Consider the following 18,675-nt stretch of genomic DNA (forward strand, 5'->3'; position numbering starts at 1 on the left):
ACATAGGTAGATTTCTTTGCCACATTTTTTTTTTGCAGTTTTACATTATTGTAAACTGGATGCATGTTTTGGAATATTTTTATTCTGTACAAGCTTCCTTCTATCCACTCTGTCATTTAGGTTAGTATTGTGGAGTAACTACAATGTTGTTGATACAGCCTCAGTTTTCTTCTATCACAGCCATTAAATTATGTAACTGTTTTAAAGTCACCATTGGCCTCATGGTGAAATCCCTGAGCTGTTTCCTTCCTCTACAGCAACCGAGTTATGAAGGATGCCTGTATCTTTGTAGTGACAGGGTGTATTGATACACCATCCAAAATAACTTCCCCATGCTCGAAGGCATATTCAATGTCTGCTTTTTTCATTTATACCTGTCCACCAATAGGTAGCCTAATTTATTTTTTTATTTTTTTATTGAATATTAAAACATACAATCTACCTGCAGTGAAGACACTCAACATTACATTCAGCAATCTATCAGACTCCCATCAAGAGGGACCCATAGGAGCAACCAGGGTCAAGCGCCCCGCCCAAGGACACGTTGACAGATCTCACACCAAGTCAAATCGGAGACCCAAACCAGCAACATATCGGCCAAAGGCCAAAGCTCCCAACCGCCAGGGCACCAAACAATCAAAATTCCCCCCCCACAGTTCCCCGAGAGCTGCCCCTCCACCATCCGAGACTGATGAAATGATGTAATTTTGTCATTCAAAGTTTATAAATGGATTATTTTTGTTATTTTTGACTTTCATCTTTGACCGTCATTCTATCCCCACCCAGCAACTCCACTCCCACTTGTCTCAAGTTCCACACCCCAACACTCAGTTTCCCTCAGCCCATCCCACCTATCTCTGCTGGGCACACTCTTCGAATTTCTACGCACCATACAGTTGAAGTCGGAAGTTTACATACACTTAGGTTGGAGTGATTAAAACACGTTTTTCAACCACTCCACAAATTTCTTGTTAACAAACTATAGTTTTGGCAAGTCAGTTAGGACATCTACTTCGTGCATGAGACTTAATTTTTCCAACAATTGTTTACAGACAGATTATTTAACTTATCATTCACTGTATCACAATTCCAGTGGGTCAGAAGTTTACATACACTAAGTTGACTGTACCTTTAAACAGCTTGGAAAATTCCAGAAAATGATGTCACGGCTTTAGAAGCTTCTGATAGGCTAATTGAAATCATTTGAGTCAATTGGAGGTGTACCTGTGGATGTATTTCAAGGTCTACCTTCAAACTCAGAACCTCTTTGCTTGACATCATGGGAAAATCTAAAGAAATCAGCCAAGACCTCAGAAAAACAATTGTAGACCTCCACAAGTCTGGTTCATCCTTGGGAGCAATTTCCAAATGCCTGAAGGTACCACGTTCATCTGTACAAACAATAGTACGCAAGTATAAACACCATGGGACCACCCAGGAGTCATACCGCTCAGGAAGGACACGCATTCTGTCTCCTAGAGATGAATGTACTTTGGTGTGAAAAGTGCAAATCAATCCCAGAACAACAGCAAACAACCTTGTGAAGACGCTGGAGGAAACAGGTACAAAAGTATCTATATCCACAGTAAAACAAGTCCTATATCCACTGCTCCAAAACCGTCATAAAAAAAGAGAGACTACGGTTTGCAACTGCACATGGGGACAAAGATCGTACTTTTTGGAGAAATGTCCTCTGGTCTGATGAAACAGAAATAGAACTGTTTGGCCATAATGACCATTGTTATGTTTGGAGGAAAAAGGCGGTGGCTTGCAAGCCGAAGAACACCATCCCAACCCTGAAGCACGGGGGTGGTAGCATCATGTTGTGGAGGTGCTTTGCTACAGGAGGGACTGGTGCACTTCAGAAAATAGATGGCATCATGAGGGAAGGAAATAATGTGGATATATTGAAGCAACATCTCAAGACATCAGTCAGGAAGTTAAAGCTTGATCGCAAATGGGTCTTCCAAATGGACGATAACCCCAAGCATACTTCCAAAGTTGTGGCAAAATGGCTTAAGGACAACAAAGTCAAGGTATTGGAGTGGCCATCACAAAGCCCTGACCTCAATCCTATAGAAAATCTGTGGGCAGAACTGAAAAAGCGTATGCGAGCAAGGAGGTCTACAAACCTGACTCAGTTACACCAGCTCTGTCAGGAGGAATGGGCCAAAATTCACCCAACTTATTGTGGGAAGCTTGTGGAAGGCTACCCAAAACGCTTGACCCAAGTTAAACAATTTAAAGGCAATGCTACCAAATACTAATTGAGTGTATGTAAACTTCTGACTCACTGGGAATGTGATGAAAGAAATAAAAGCTGAAATAAATCATTCGCTCTACTATTATTCTGACATTTGGCATTCAAAAAAAAAAGTGGTGATCCCAACTGACCTAAGACAAGTAATTTGTACTAGGATTAAATGTCAGGAATTGTGAAAAAACTGAGTTTAAATGTATTTGGCTAAGGTGTATGTAAACTTCCGACTTCAACTGTATATCTCTCAACTATGCTGTGATGTTTAAAATATAGTTTGAATCTATCTAATGAATAGAATCCACAGATTGCGAGTTGAAGATACTAAGATACTAAGAGTATTAGTTAGTATATTAGTAATTGACTGACCAGGTCTCTCCAGCTCTCCCAACAATGCTATTTCTATGGTCAATTTTAGATTAATGTTATGCATTTTCAGCCATTCCTGAACCTGAGACTAGAAGCAAGCTACCTGAGGGCAATACCAAAACAAATGGTCTATTGATTCTTTATCCTCACAACAAAATCTGCAGAGCTGTGATGATTGTTTGCCCCAAATATTCAACAAAGTGTAGAAAAAGTGTAGAAAACGTCAAAGTATGTAAATACTTTCTGAAGACACTGTGTATAGTTTACCAAAAAGGACATGTTTCTACACTATTAGATCTAATACTGAAGTATAAAGCTGTGTTTCTCAATCTTGGGTACTAGTTCCCGCCAGAGTAAGTGGCTTATAAAGGGGGTACTCATGAGAAAATAGACCTATTGATCAGTCGTTCATGAGGGGGTACTTCAGACAGAGCAAAATGTAATTAGGGGTACAGTAACCAAAAAAGATTGAGAACCATTGACATTACTGTACCTTCATACCAGGGAATGAGGGCTGGGGTCCTGCCCTGTAGAGTTGGTGTGTGTGTGTGTTTGTACAACTGTACCTTCGTAGCAGGGGATGAGGGCTTGGGTCCGGCCCTGTAGCGTAGGAGGGATGATGGAACAGTAACCATGGGGAAGGATGAGCTCAGAGTCATAGAAGACATTCTTCCAACGATGGGCACAGGCCTGCATCCGACACAAGAGAGGTACAGTCAGAACACAAAGACAGACACACAGACACTAACAGACAGAGACGTGACTTCTCACTCAGGTGTGACTGGATCTGCTGGCCTACTCTGAGATAACAGAGAGCAGAAAGTTGGACAGACGGCTGGACAGACAGAAAAGATGACAGATGTACGCAGCACACACACACACACACACACGTACACCCACTCCATCATACCCCCACACACTTTAACCAATGATGTCCATCCAAAAACACCTGAAGAGACATAATTAAATATTGTTCCTTCTCTCATAGTGGAGCTGCTAAATTAATTGTTCTGAGAGACGAGGAGGGATGAAGGCACAGCCAACTGTGACCATAACAGCCCTGGTCTCATTGGTCTGTGGTGTGACTGTCCGAACATCAGATTAAGAACACCCCCTGCTTCCAAAACAGCCATTTTCTATGTGGTGAGAGAAGAGCCTAACTTCTAATTAGACCTAACTCATAACATCTTCATACGTACATTTGACTTGCTAACGAGGTCTCTTTTCACACTAATGAACCAAACTGCAACTATGATGGATGTGTAACCAGGCCAGTTCAGTGTAGCTTGGTTCAAGTTAGCTGAAGAACATCCCCTGCTTCATAATAACATCCTGAGTTCCTAACAGTTCTCATAACATGTTCATCATAACATCCTGGGTTCCTTCCTAGTATTCGTGTGCATCCACAGGCAGAGGTATTTCTTTACACATGTCCATTTCAGCACAGTTCCAGCAACTGCAGTGGATGCACAACCAGGCCAGCTCAGTACAGCTTGGTTCGGCTCAGTTCAGTAGTGTGAAATGCTCCTGAACTGAGTTCTAACAGTTCTCTAGTTTAATAACTGAGTTTTAACAGTCCTCTAGTGTAATAACAGTTCTAACAGTCCTCTAGTGTAATAACAGTTCTAACAGTCCTCTAGTGTAATAACAGTTCTAACAGTCCTCTAGTTTAATAACAGTTCTAACAGTCCTCTAGTGTAATAACAGTTCTAACAGTCCTCTAGTTTAATAACAGTTCTAACAGTCCTCTAGTGTAATAACAGTTCTAACAGTCCTCTAGTTTAATAACAGTTCTAACAGTCCTCTAGTGTAATAACAGTTCTAACAGTCCTCTAGTGTAATAACAGTTATAACAGTTCTCTAGTGTAATAACAGTTCTAACAGTCCTCTAGTGTAATAACAGTTCTAACAGTTCTCTAGTGTAATAACAGTTCTAACAGTCCTCTAGTGTAATAAACTGAGTTATAACAGTTCTCTAGTGTAATAAGACTTCTAACAGTCCTCTAGTGTAATAACAGTTCTAACAGTCCTCTAGTGTAATAACAGTTCTAACAGTCCTCTAGTGTAATAACAGTTCTAACAGTCCTCTAGTGTAATAAACTGAGTTATAACAGTTCTCTAGTGTAATAAGAGTTCTAACAGTCCTCTAGTGTAATAATTGAGTTCTAACAGTCCTCTAGTGTAATAACAGTTCTAACAGTCCTCTACTGTAATGCTCCTCTGGGCTATGAACACAAAGATGTCATGACTCTCCAGAGTGCAGCAGCCCATTGTGGAACCAACTCACAGAGGTAAATAGACAAGCACTGTAAATCACAATCAAGAGAATCTCCAAAAGAAGAGAACTCAACTGACATTCAACATTTTATGGTGCATTTTTTAAAACAACTCAATTTTTGGGATACAAAGGTAAACAGCACACAGTAAAATCACTCCGGTCCCAGAAAGTTGTTTTCTTCATTAATATTGTTGGGCTCCCGAGTGGGGCAGCGGTCTAAGGCACTGCATCTCACTACAGACACCCTGGTTCGAATCCAGGCTGTATCACAACCGGCCGTGATTGGGAGTCCCGTAGGGCGGCGCACAATTGGCCCAGCGTCATCTGGGTTTGGCAGGTGTAGGCCGTCATTGTAAATAAGAATGTCTGACTTGCATAGTTAAATAAAGGTTAAATAAATAAATAGTGCATTGACAGTATTCCTCAAAGAATCATTTAGCCTCCTGTGTTTTGGATAAACATTCCAAAACTAAGTGTGTGTGTGTGTGTGTGTGTGTGTGTGTGTGTGTGTGTGTGTGTGTGTGTGTTGTAAGGAAATAGGAAACTACGGCAGTGGTCTCCAAGCTTCTTTGCACAAATAATGCCACAGAAATGTGGTCAGACTTCAGACTGTGTGCCAAATGGCACCCTATTCCCAGACAGTTATGTTCTTGATGCTTTTCCCCACCCACCCTCCTCATATTTCTTTCTTACTCATATACTGTTGAAAAAGTCCAGTCCAGTCTGTTACACAGCCATTTGAAGCAGGTTGTGGACACAGAGAGGGACTTCAGATGAATGTCTGGCAGAAGGATGGCTGGGTTGAGAAAGACTGATGTGTTTTAGAGCTGAGTAGTCGGACCTAAAGTACAGCGCCAGCAGAGCAGCCTGGCCTACAGCGCCAGCAGAGCAGCCTGGCCTACAGCGCCAGCAGAGCAGCCTGGCCTGCAGAGCCAGCAGAGCAGCCTGGCCTACAGCGCCAGCAGAGCAGCCTGGCCTACAGAGCCAGCAGAGCAGCCTGGCCTACAGAGCCAGCAGAGCAGCCTGGCCTACAGAGCTAGCAGAGCAGCCTGGCCTACAGAGCTAGCAGAGCAGCCTGGCCTACAGCGCCAGCAGAGCAGCCTGGCCTACAGAGCCAGCAGAGCAGCCTGGCCTACAGAGCCAGCAGAGCAGCCTGGCCTACAGAGCCAGCAGAGCAGCCTGGCCTACAGCTCTAGCAGAGCAACCTGGCCTACAGAGCTAGCAGAGCAGCCTGGCCTACAGTGCTAGCAGAGCAGCCTGGCCTACAGCGCTAGCAGAGCAGCCTGGCCTACAGCGCTAGCAGAGCAGCCTGGCCTACAGCTCAAGCAGTACTATTGATGTTCCAACAAGCTACTAAACCACATTCAGTACTAGAACACAAGCAGTATGCCTACTCACTCCAAAGTACCAGTATATTATACAAGTAATACACTTTAGTAAGCCCATAATGTTAAGGTTTTATTTTTTGACCAGGATCAGAGACCAAATTATGGAGCTGTTCCATTGTCATACATGCTGCTGTCCTATCTGAGAGCTGATTGGTTTAGGTATCAGTTAAAGACAACTTATTGGTTAAAATGTAGGCCTCTTTCAGCAACACACAGATGAAATAACTGTAGTTAAGGGGCTGTATGTATTAAGCATCTCAGAGTAGGAGTGCTGATCTAAGATCAGATTCCCCCTGCCAATGTAATCTTATTCATTGTGATCTAAAATACAAAACAGATCCTAGATCAGCACTTGTTTGTTTGATACATACAGTACTGAGCCACATCTGCCAAGCAGCCAGTCCTTGGAGAGAAACTTGAGTCACTGAGTCCATTCAGATGAGATAAAAATAAAATGTCAGCAGGGATCTACAGGCGCCCCATGCATGGACACATGGCTCCAGAACATCACTATCTTTCTGTTATCACCAAACCTGATGGCCAGTTTAAAACAACTACTTGGACAAACTGCCACTTGATTTTCTATAAAATCTAAATGTTTTTGTATCACTTTATTTGATGAGTCCTTTTACAGATGGTCTACTACTATCAACAAAATATAAACTGCAACTCTGTTGATAAGCAACAACTTGATAGTGGTAGGGTCAAGGTAAGAGTTAGGGTCAGGTTAATAGTTGAACATCTGTAAACCACCTGTAAGGGAAAACAGTATGTTAAATACTTAAAGGTTCTTTAAAGGTGATTGATTGGCATAACAACCATTGGAAGTGGTATGAGCATTATGCCAATATACTCCCTCAGATAATGGAAGTATTAAAATGGAGAGTGACCATGGCAAAAACAGGCTTCAGGGCCATGCAATGTCCCCCAGGGCCAGAGAGGCTTCAGGGCCATGGAATGTCCCCCGGGCCAGAGACAGGCTTTAGGGCACTGTAATGTACCCCAGGGCCAGAGACAGGCTTCAGGGACATGGAATGTCCCCCAGGGCCAGAAGCAGGCTTCAGGGCCATGGAATGTCCCACAGGGCCAGGGACAGGCTTCATGCCCATGGAATGTCGCACAGGGCCAGAAGCAGGCTTCAGGGCCATGGAATGTCCCCCAGGGTCAGAAGCAGGCTTCAGGGCACTGTAATGTCCCCCAGGGCCAGAGACAGGCTTCAGAGCCATGGAATGTCCCCAGAGGAAGGCATCAGGGCCATGGAATGTCCCCCAAGGCCAGAGACAGGCTTCAGGGCCTTGGAATGTCCCCCAGAGGCAGGCTTCAGGGCCATGGAACGTCCCCCAAGGCCAGAGGCAGGCTTCAGGGCCTTGGAATGTCCCACAGGGCCAGAGGCAGGCTTTAGGGCCAAAGAGAGAGGCTTGGTTCCTTCATCACCCACTGCAGGCTGCAGGAGTTAACACTTCATAAAAGTAAGGTTAGAAGACCACCACCGTGGAGGGGCCAGGGACTGAAGCCTAAACATACCCAGCCAGCTGCCCTCTGATTTAAAAAAAAAATGTTTTTATTATTGCACCTTTATTTAACCAGGAAAGCCAGTTGAGAACAAGTTCTCATTTACAACTGTGACCTGGCCAAGATAAAGCAAAGCAGTGCGACACAAACAACAACACAGAGTTACACATGGAATAAACAAACGTACAGTCAATAACACAATAGAAAAGGTCTATATACAGTGTGTGCAAATGAGGTAAGATTAGGGAGGTAAGGCAATAAATAGGCCGTAGTGGCGAAGTAATTACAATTTAGCAATTAAACACTAGAGTGATAGATGTGCAGAAGATGACTGTGCACATTCAATGAAGTAGAGATACTGGGGTGCAAAGGAGCTAAAAAATAAATAACAATATGGGGATGAGGTAGTTGGATGGGCTATTTACAGGTGCAGTGATATGTGAGCTGCTCTGGCAGCTGGTGCTTAAAGCTAGTGAGGGAGATATGAGTCTCCAGCTTCAGTGATTTTTGCAATTCGTTCCAGACATTGGCAGCAGAGAACTGGAAGGAGGCCAAAGGAGGAATTGGCTTTGGAGGTGACCAGTGAAATATACCTGCTGGAGCGCGTGCTATGGGTGGGTGTTGCTATGGTGACCAGTGAGCTGAGATAAGGCAGGGCTTTACCTAGTAAAGACTTATAGATGACCTGGAGCCAGTGGGTTTGGCGACGAATATGAAGCGAGGACCAGCCAACGAGAGCATACAGGTCGCAGTGGTGGGTAATATATGGGGCTTTGGTGACAAAACGGATAGCACTGTGATAGACTGCATCCAATTTGCTGAGTAGAGTTTTGGAGGCTATTTTGTAAATGACATCGCCGATGACAAGGATCGGTAGGATAGTCAGATTTACGAGGGTATGTTTGGCAGTATGAGTGAAGGACGCTTTGTTGCGAAACAGGAAGCCGATTCTAGATTTAATTTTGGATTGGAGATGTTTAATGTGAGTCTGGAAGGAGAGTTTACAGTCTAACCAGACACCTAGTTATTTGTAGTTGAACACATATTCTAAGTCAGAACCGTCCAGAGTAGTGATGCTGGACGGGCGGCCAGGTGCGGGCAGCGATCAGTTGAAGAGCATGCATTTAGTTTTACTAGCATTTAAGAGCAGTTGGAGGCCACGTAAGGAGAGTTGTATGGCATTGAAGTTCGTCTGGAGGTTAGTTAACAAAGTGTCCAAAGAAGGGCCAGAAGTGTACAGAATGGTGTCGTCTGCATAGAGGTGGATCAGAGAATCACCAGCAGCAAGAGCGACATCAATGATGTATACAGAGAAAAGAGTCGGCCCGAGAATTGAACCCTGTGGCACCCCCATAGAGACTGCCAGAGTTCCGGACAACAGGCCCTCCGATTTGACACACTGAACTCTGTTTGAGAAGTAGTTGGTGAACCAGGCGAGGTAGTCATTTGAGAAACCAAGGCTGTTGAGTCTGCCGATAGAAATGTGGTGATTGACAGAGTTGAAAGCCTTGGCCTTTGCACAGTACTGTCTTTTATCGATGGCGGTTATGATATCGTTTAGGACCTTGAGCGTGGCTGAGGGGCACCCATGACCACCTCGGAAACCAGATTGCACAGCGGAGAAGGTACGGTGGGATTCGAAATGGTCGGTGATCTGTTTGTTAACTTGGCTTTCAAAGACCTTAGAAAGGCAGGGTAGGATAGATATAGGTCTGCAGCAGTTTGGGTCGAGAGTGTCTCCCCCCTTTGAAGAGGGGGATGACCGCGGCAGCTTTCCAATCTTTAGGGATGTCAGACGATACGAAAGAGAGGTTGAACAGGCTAGTAATAGGGGTTGCAACAATTACGGCAGATCATTTTAGAAAGAGAGGGTCCAGATTGTCTAGCTCAGCTGATTTGTAGGGGTCCAGATTTTGCAACTCTTTCAGAACATCAGCTATCTGGATTTGGGTGAAGGAGGATGGGGAGGCTTGGGCAAGTTGCTGTGAGGGGTGCAGGGCTGTTGACCGGGGTAGGGTTAGCCAGCTGGAAAGCATGGCCAGCCGTAGAAAAATGCTTATTGAAATTCTCAGTTATCGTGGATTTATTGGTGGCGACAGTGTTTTCTAGCCTCAGTGCAGTGGGCAGCTGGGAGGAGGTGTTCTTATTCTCCATGGACTTTACAGTGTCCCAGATCTTTTTGGAGTTTGTGCTACAGGATGCAAATTTCTGTTTGAAAAAGCTAGCCTTTGCTTTCCTAACTGCCTGTGTTTATTGGTTCCTAACTTCCCTGAAAAGTTGCATATCACGGGGGCTATTCGATGCTAATGCAGAATGTCACGGGATGTTTTTGTGCTGGTCAAGGGCAGTCAGGTCTGGAGAGAACCAAGGGCTATATCTGTTTCTGGTTCTAAATGTTTTTAATGGGGCATGCTTATTTAAGATGGTTACAGAAGTCAACAAATGAGAGCGCCTGAGGAATGGGAGTGGAGCTAGGCATTGCAGGTAAAGGATTAACATCTCCATCACCAGAGGAGCAGAGGAGGAGGAGGATAAGGGTACGGCTAAAGGCTATAATAACCGGTCGTCTAGTGCGTTCGGAACAGAGAGTAAAAGGAGCAGGTTTCTGGGTGCGGAAGAATAGATTCAAGGCATAATGTATAGACAAGAATATGGTAGGATGTGAATACAGTGGAGGTAAACCTAGGCATTGAGTGACGATGAGAGAGGTATTGTCTCTAGAGACACCATTTAAACCAGGTGAGGTCACTGCATGTGTGGGAGGTGGAACAAAAGGGCTAGCTAAGGCATATTGAGCAGGGCTGGAGGCTCTACAGTGAAATAAGACAATAGTCACTAACCAAAACAGCAATGGACAAGGCATATTGACATTAGGGAGAGGCATGCGTAGCCGAGTGATCATTGGAACCAGTGAGTAGCTAGGCGAGCTGGAGACGCGGCGATTCAGACAGCTAGCGGGCTGGTGCTAGCAGGCTAGCAGAAGGGCCTTAAGGGGGACATCGCAACGGAAGTCTGTTGTAGCCCCCTCGGACGGTTACATCGGCAGACCAGTTGTGATGGATCGGCAGGGCTCCGTGTAGGCAGTAAAAGGGTCCAGGCCAATTGGCAAAATAGGTATTGTAGCCCAAGAACTTGGCTGATGGACCTCTTCAGCTAACAGTCCGATATGCTCTAGACAGCTAGCGGGCCACGGCTAGCAGGCTGGCGGAGGGGCTTTCTGGGGACGTTGCGACGGAGGAGCCCGTTGAAACCCCCTCGGGCGGATTACGTCGGCAGACCAGTAGTGATGGATCGGCGGGGCTCCGTGTCGGCAGTAAAAGGGGGCCAGGCCAATTGGCAAAATAGGTATTGTAGCACAAGGAGTGGCTGATGGACCTCTTCAGCTAGCCGGGAGATGGGCCTAGCACGAGGCTAGTTCCAGGCTAACTGGTGCTTGCTTCGAGACAGAGACGTTAGCCAGGAGTAGCCACTCGGATAACAGCTAGCTAACTGCGATGATCCAGGTGAAAAGGTTCAGAGCTTGCAGTAGGAATCCGGAGATGTGGAGATTTGGTGGAGAAAAAAAGCAGTCCGGTATGCTCTGGGTTGAATCGCACTGTGCAGACTGGCAGGACTTGACTGGGCTATGGTTGGCTGATGACCACTAGCAGTGGCTAACTGACTATTAGCTAGTAGCTAGTTAGCTGGCTAGCTTCTGTTGGGGGTTCCAGTTCTAAAGTATAGGAAATAGCAGATCCATACCACATTGGGTGAGGCGGGTTGCAGGATAGTTGAAATTGAGGTTAAAATTATAAAAAATATATACGAAAAAAAAAGATGTATACACGGGACACAACAAGACAAAGACAAAAACGTCTGAACTGCTACGCCATCTTGGAGTAAAGCTCCAAACAAAGATCCTGGAGTGAAGATCCACATCCACGCTAATACTTTAGATATTACTACCATAATTTCCGGACTATTAAGCGCACCTGAATATAAGCCGCACCCACTGAATTAAAAAAAAACATTATTTTGAACATAAATAAGCCGCACATGTCTATAAGCCGCAGGTGCCTACCGGTACATTGAAACAAATTAACTTTACACAGGCTTTAACGAAACACGGCTTGTAACAAAAATAAATAGGCTTTAACGAAACACGGCTTGTAACAAAAATAAATTGGCTTTAACAAAACACGGCTTGTAACAAAAAATAAAAAATTAGCAGTAAGGTTTAGTTGTCTTTTTGCACTGAGTCAATTCCTCATGCTGCTGTTTCCAACGTCGTATCATCAACTCATTAAGACCAAGCTCCCGTGCAGCAGCTCTATTTCCTTTTCCAACAGCCAGATCAATCGCCTTCAACTTGAAAGCTGCATCATATGCATTTCTCCGTGTCTTTGCCATGATGAGGGTGACAAAATGACTACCGTAATCAGAATGATGGGAAGTTTGAGAGCGCTCGATTTAATCTAAACAGTAAACAAAAGTTGTTTGACCGTAACCCGTTCGGCAATTTCATTGGTCTAATGAAAGCTTCATGCCGCCAAAAAAACTGAGCACGTCACAGAATGTGTTTTTTTGGAGAAAAAAAAATTGAAAGCGGGAAAAATCCATATATTAGCCGCATCATTGATTAATCCGCGAGGTTCAAAGCCTGGGAAAAAAGTTGCGGCTTATAGTCCGGAATTTACGGTACTACAAACAGTTGGTCTGTTGATTACTTTAAGACTAAATAGGTGTTTTTAACTTTAACTGCTAACAGAATGATAGCGGCATGCATGGTTCACAACTATCTCTGACAATAACCATCACAAGAAAACATAGATTTTTACATGCTCTCACGCACATGCACACAGCCGCACACACACACACACACACACACACACACACACACACACACACACACACACACACACACACACACACACACACACACACACACACACACACACGCACAGCCTCACAAACACATACGCACCCACATGGGAGTAAAGCTCACAAATAAAACAGAATTAAACAAAGAAGGACATCCACAAATAAACAAAAAAAGAGTATGTCCACAGTCGCCGTGTCGTATAAGTAAATTATTTGGAATAGAGTTGTGTCCACTTATCCAAATCAAATGCCAAGTACATGAGCCTCTACTTGAAAACCGGAGAATGGAGGGAAATGCATATTCCTGTTAGAGAGCATTTAGATGTTACGAGCAGCTGGGTTTTAACTATGGGGTTCATGGAAAGACATTTGTAAATATTATGGTGGTTTAAACGCGGCATCTTTTGCTAGCATTCATGGTTTGTGTTAAACAATTGCTGAAGTAACTAGGTTTTCAGTTACTGTTTTCAGTTATTGGTTTCAGTTACTGATTTGAGCAACAAACAAAAAAATACCAACAAAAATTATAATATTTAAACAGCAGCAGTAAAATAACAATAGCGAGGCTATATACAGGGGGTACCAGTACAGAGTCAATGTGGAGGCTATATACAGGGGGTACCAGTACAGAGTCAATGTGGAGGCTATATACAGGGGGTACCAGTACAGAGTCAATGTGGAGGCTATATACACGGGGTACCAGTACAGAGTCAATGTGGAGGCTATATACAGGGGGTACCAGTACAGAGTCAATGTGTGGGCATCGGTTAGTCGAGGTAATTGAGGTAATATGTACATGTAGGTTGAGCTAAAGTGACTATGCATAGATAATAAACAGAGAATAGCAGCAGCGTAAAATAGGGGGGTGGGGCAATGTAAATAGTCAGGGTAGCCATTTGATTAGCTGTTCAGGAGTCTTAATCTGTTAAGAAGCCTTTTGGACCTAGACTTGGCGCGCCGGTACCACTTGCCATGCGGTAGCAGAGAGAACAGTCTATGACTAGGGTGGCTGAAGTCTTTGACAATTTTTAGGGCCTTCCTCTGACACTGCCTGGTATAGAAGTCCTGGATGGCAGGAAGCTTTGCCCCAGTGATGTACTGGACCATTCGCACTACCCTCCGTAGTGCCTTGCGGTCGGAGGCCGAGTAGTTTCCATACCAGGCAGTGATGCAACCAGTCAGGATGCTCTCGATGGTGCAGCTGTAGAACCTTTTGAGGATCTGAGGATCCCTGCCAAATCTTTTCAGTCTTGTGCCCTCTTCACGATTGTCTTGGTGTGTTTGGACCATGATAGTTTGTTGGTGATGTGGACACCAAGGAACTTGAAGCTCTCAACCTGCTCCACTGCAGCTCCATCGATGAGAATGGGGGCGTGCTCGGTCCTCCTTTTCCTGTAGTCCACAATCATCTCTTTTGTCTTGATCACGTTGAAGGAGAGGTTGTTGTCCTGGCACCACACGGCCAGGTCTCTGATCTCCTCCCGGTGATCAGGCTACCACCGTTGTGCCATCAGCAAACTTGATGATGGTGGGAGTCGTGCCTGGCCATGCAGTCATGAGTGAACAGGGAGTACAGGAGGGGACTGAGCACGCACCCCTGAGGGGCCCCTGTGTTGAGGATAAGCATGGCGGATGTGTTGTTACCTACCCTTACCACCTGAGAGCGGCCCATCAGGAAGTCCAGGATCTAGTTGCAGAGGGAGGTGTTTAGTCCCAGGGTCCTTAGCTTAGTGATGAGCTTTGAGGGCACTATGGTGTTGAATGCTGAGCTGTAGTCAATGAATGGCATTCTCACGTAGGTGTTCCTTTTGTCCAGGTGGGAAAGGGCAGTGTGGAGTGCAATAGAGATTGCATCATCTGTGGATCATCTGTGGATCTGGTATGCAGATTGGAGTGGGTCTAGGGTTTCTGGGATAATGGTGTTGATGTGGGCCATGACCAGCCTTTCAAAGCACTTCATGGCTACAGACGTGAGTGCTATGGGTCCAATGTAAGGGAATGTGCAAGTATAGACTTCTGGACACACAGATGAAACAGATGATTCAAACAGATGTACAGGGCTGTACTGTGACCTTTGAACTCACCAGTATTTTGCCATTGGGTTTGTCCTGCCGGGCGAGGCTGACCCCCATCCACTCATCATCCCTGTCTCCCTGGCACGTCTTCCCACAAGTCTCCCGGGGCTTATTCCCTGCAGGAGCGGGACAGAAGACAGCAGTGTGTTAACAATGACTGTAATATGGTGTTACAAAGACGATGACTTTCCCATTCTCCGGGAGCCAACAGATGGGATACCTAGAGACAGTCTCTAATACAGTTCTAAATACTAGCTGAAGTTGATCTTTGATCTTTTGTAGATGTAGCGGAAGTGGTTCGGTGAACTTTGTTCCCATGATGAGTGATCTTGCTTGAGGTCTGAGGACTTGTGTTAGCTGCCCTTAGATAATGCCTTGGCTTTAGCTCATCCAGTGAACACAGTCTTAAGGCATAGGGACAACCTGGGTTCAACCCTGGTTTAACCTGTTGGGGATAGGGGGCAGTATTTGCACGGCCGGATAAAAAAACGTACCTGATTTAATCTGGTTACTACTCCTACCCAGTAACTAGAATATGCATATAATTGTTTGATTTGGATAGAAAACACCCTAAAGTTTCTAAAACTGTTTGAATGGTGTCTGTGAGTATAACAGAACTCATTTGGCAGGCCAAAACCTGAGAAGATTCCAAACAGGAAGCGCTCTCTCTGACTATTTCTTGGCCTTCTTGATAATCTCTAACCAAAACAGGGGATCTCTGGCATAACGTGACATTTTCTAACGCTCCCATAGGCTCTCAGAAGGCGCCAGAACGATGAATGGTGGCTTTGCAGGCCATGGCTGAAAAACATTAGCGCATTTGGATAGTGGTCGATCTGAGGACAATGAGACTGGAGGCGCGTGCACGAGCCGACACCATGTTTACTTTCTCTCTCTTTGAACGAAAACAACGACTCCCGGTCGGAATATTATCGCTTTTTTACGAGAAAAATCGCATAAAAATTTCTTTTAAACAGCGGTTGACATGCTTCGAAGTACGGTAATGGAATATTTTGAATTTTTTTGTCACGAAACGCGTCGGGCGCGTCACCCTTCTTTACCCTTCGGATAGTGTCTTGAACGCACGAACAAAACGGCGCTATTTGGATATAACTATGGATTATTTGGAACCAAACCAACATTTGTTTTTGAAGTAGAAGTCCTGGGAGTGCATTCTGATGAAGAACAGCAAAGGTAATCAAACTTTTCTAATAGTAAATCAGAGTTTGGTGAGTACCACACTTGGTGGGTGTCAAAATAGCTAGCCTGTGATGGCCGGGCTATCTACTCAGAATATTGCAAAATGTGCTTTCACCGAAAAGCTATTTTAAAATCGGACATAGCGAGTGCATAAAGGAGTTCTGTATCTATAATTCTTAAAATAATTGTTATGCTTTTTGTGAACGTTTATCGTGAGTAATTTAGTAAATTCACCGGAAGTGTTCGGTGGGAATGCTAGTCACATGCTAATGTAAAAAGCTGTTTTTTGATATAAATATGAACTTGATTGAACAAAACATGCATGTATAGAGGTTAAGTGAGGTTTACTGTTGAACAGTCTGACAATTTCAGGCCATGGAATACCTGACAGCCTTTTATCATTGTTGACAAGCCCATGTAGTGTGTGTGTGTGTGTGTGTGTGTGTCAAATTAAAATAAAAAGTTATTTGTCACATGCGACGAATACAACAGGTGTAGACCTTACCGTGAAATGCTTACTTACAAGCCCTTAACCAACAATGCAGTTAAGAAAATAGAGTTAAGAAAATATTAACTAAACAAACTAAAGTAAAAAAAATATAAATAAAATAACAATAAAATAACAATAATGAGGCCGTAGACGACAAAACCTATTCACCCTCAGGAGACTGAATAGATTTGGTATGGGTCCTCAGATCCTCAAAAGATTCTACAGCTGCACCATCGAGAGCATCCTGACTGGTTGCATCACTGCCTGGTATGGCAACTGCTCAGCCCCCGACCGCAAGGCACTACAGAGGGTAGTGCGTACGGCCCAGTACATCACTGAGGTCAACCTTCCTGCCATCCAGGACATCTATACCAGGCAGTGTCAGAGGAAGGCCCTAAAAATTGTCAAAGATTCCAGCCACCCTAGTCATAGACTGTTCTCTCTGCTACCACACGGCAAGCGGTACTGGAGCGCCAAGTCTAGGTCCTAGAGGCTTCTAAAGAGCTTCTACCCCCAAGCCATAAGACTCCTGATCATCTAATCAAATGGCTACCCAGACTATTTCCATTGCCCTCCCCCCTCTTTTACACCACTGCTACTCTCTGTTGTCATCTATGCATAGTCACTTTAATAACTCTACCTACATGTACATATTACCTCAATTACCTTGACTAACCGGTGCCCCCGCACATTGACTCTGTACTGGTACCTCCTGTATATAGTCTCCACATTGACTGTACCGGTACCCCCTGTATATAGCCTCCACATTGACTCTGTACCGGTACCCCCTGTATATAGTCTCCACATTGACTCTGTACCGGTACCCCCTGTATATAGTCTCCACATTGACTCTGTACCAGTACCCCCCTGTATATAGTCTAGTTATTGTTATTTTACTGCTGCTCTTTAATTACTTGTTACTTTTATTTCTTATTCGTATTTTTTTTTCTTAACTGCATTGTTGGTTAAGGGCTTGTAAGTAAGCATTTCACTGTTAGGTCTACACCTGTTGTATTCGGTGCATGTGACTAATACAATTAGATTTTGATTTGAAATAGCACCCTATTCCCTATATAGTGCACTAATTTTGACCACGACCCATAGAGCATTACTTTTAACCAGAGATCTATGTAGGGAATAGGGTGCCATTCGGGACAGAGTTGCAGTAAGGTCATCCTACCCTGTTTAACCTCTATGGGCTAGGCGGGACGAATTCGTCACACCTACGTAACAGCCAGTCTAATCCAGTGGCGCGATTTTTTAATCGTTTGAAATACTATTACTTCAATTTCTCAAACATATGACTATTTTACAGCTATTTAAAGACAAGACTCTCGTTTATCTAACCACACTGTCCGATTTCAAAAAGGCTTTACAACGAAAGCAAAACATTAGATTATGTCAGGAGAGTGCCCAGCCAGAAATAATCAGACACCCATTTTTCAAGCTAGCATATAATGTCACCAAAAACCCAAACCACAGCTAAATGCAGCACTAACCTTTTATGATCTTCATCAGATGACACACCTAGGACATTATGTTATACAATACATGCATGTCTGTTCAATCAAGTTCATATTTATATAAAAAAACAGCTTTTTAAATTAGCATGTGACGTTCAGAAAAAGCATACCCCCCGCAAACTTCCGGGGAATTTACTAACAGTTTGCTAAATTACTCACGATAAACGTTCACAAAAAGCATAACAATTATTTTAAGAATTATAGATACATTACTCCTCTATGCACTCGATATGTCCGATTTTAAAATAGCTTTTCGGATGAAGCACATTTTGCAATATTCTAAGTACATAGCCCAGCCATCACGGCTAGCTATTTCGACACCCGGCAAGATTAGCCTTCACCATAATCACATTTCCTATAAGAAAAATGTTCTTACCTTTCCTGTTCTTCGTCAGAATGCACTCCCAGGACTTCTACTTCAATAACAAATGTAGGTTTGGTCCCAAATAATCCATAGTTATATCCAAATAGCGTCGTTTTGTTCGTGCGTTCTAGACACTATACGAATGGTATTCCACGGTCGCACGCATGGCGCATGGCGTGACAAAAAATGTCTAAATATTCCATTACCGTACTTCGAAGCATGTCAACCGCTGTTTAAAACCAATTTTTATGCCATTTATCTCGTAGAAAAGCGATAATATTCGGGAATCTGCAATAAACTAAACAGCCGAATTAAAATACTCCACGGGGGCTAATCGCGCACGCGCCTCATTCCATTGT

The 18,675-nt window shown here is 44.1% G+C and overlaps 1 protein-coding gene across 2 annotated transcripts in view; it reads right to left on the reverse strand.

Moving 5' to 3' along the window:
* LOC106610997 (integrin alpha-9) overlaps positions 1-18,675 on the reverse strand; it is a 150,903-nt gene that overhangs the window by 122,477 nt on the left and 9,751 nt on the right. For both annotated transcript variants that reach the window (XR_006771232.1, XM_045724815.1), the window contains exons 3-4: positions 14,749-14,855; positions 3,193-3,316 (exon numbers count right to left, since the gene is read on the reverse strand). Coding sequence is in view for 1 of the 2 variants with exons in the window: in XM_045724815.1 (XP_045580771.1) it covers positions 3,193-3,316; positions 14,749-14,855 (231 nt within the window). In the remaining variant the exon portion in view is untranslated. The remainder of the gene's footprint in view (positions 1-3,192; positions 3,317-14,748; positions 14,856-18,675) is intronic.

This window comes from Salmo salar, chromosome ssa01 (assembly GCF_905237065.1).
Source record: "Salmo salar chromosome ssa01, Ssal_v3.1, whole genome shotgun sequence".
In the NCBI taxonomy this organism is placed as follows: Eukaryota; Metazoa; Chordata; class Actinopteri; order Salmoniformes; family Salmonidae; genus Salmo; species Salmo salar.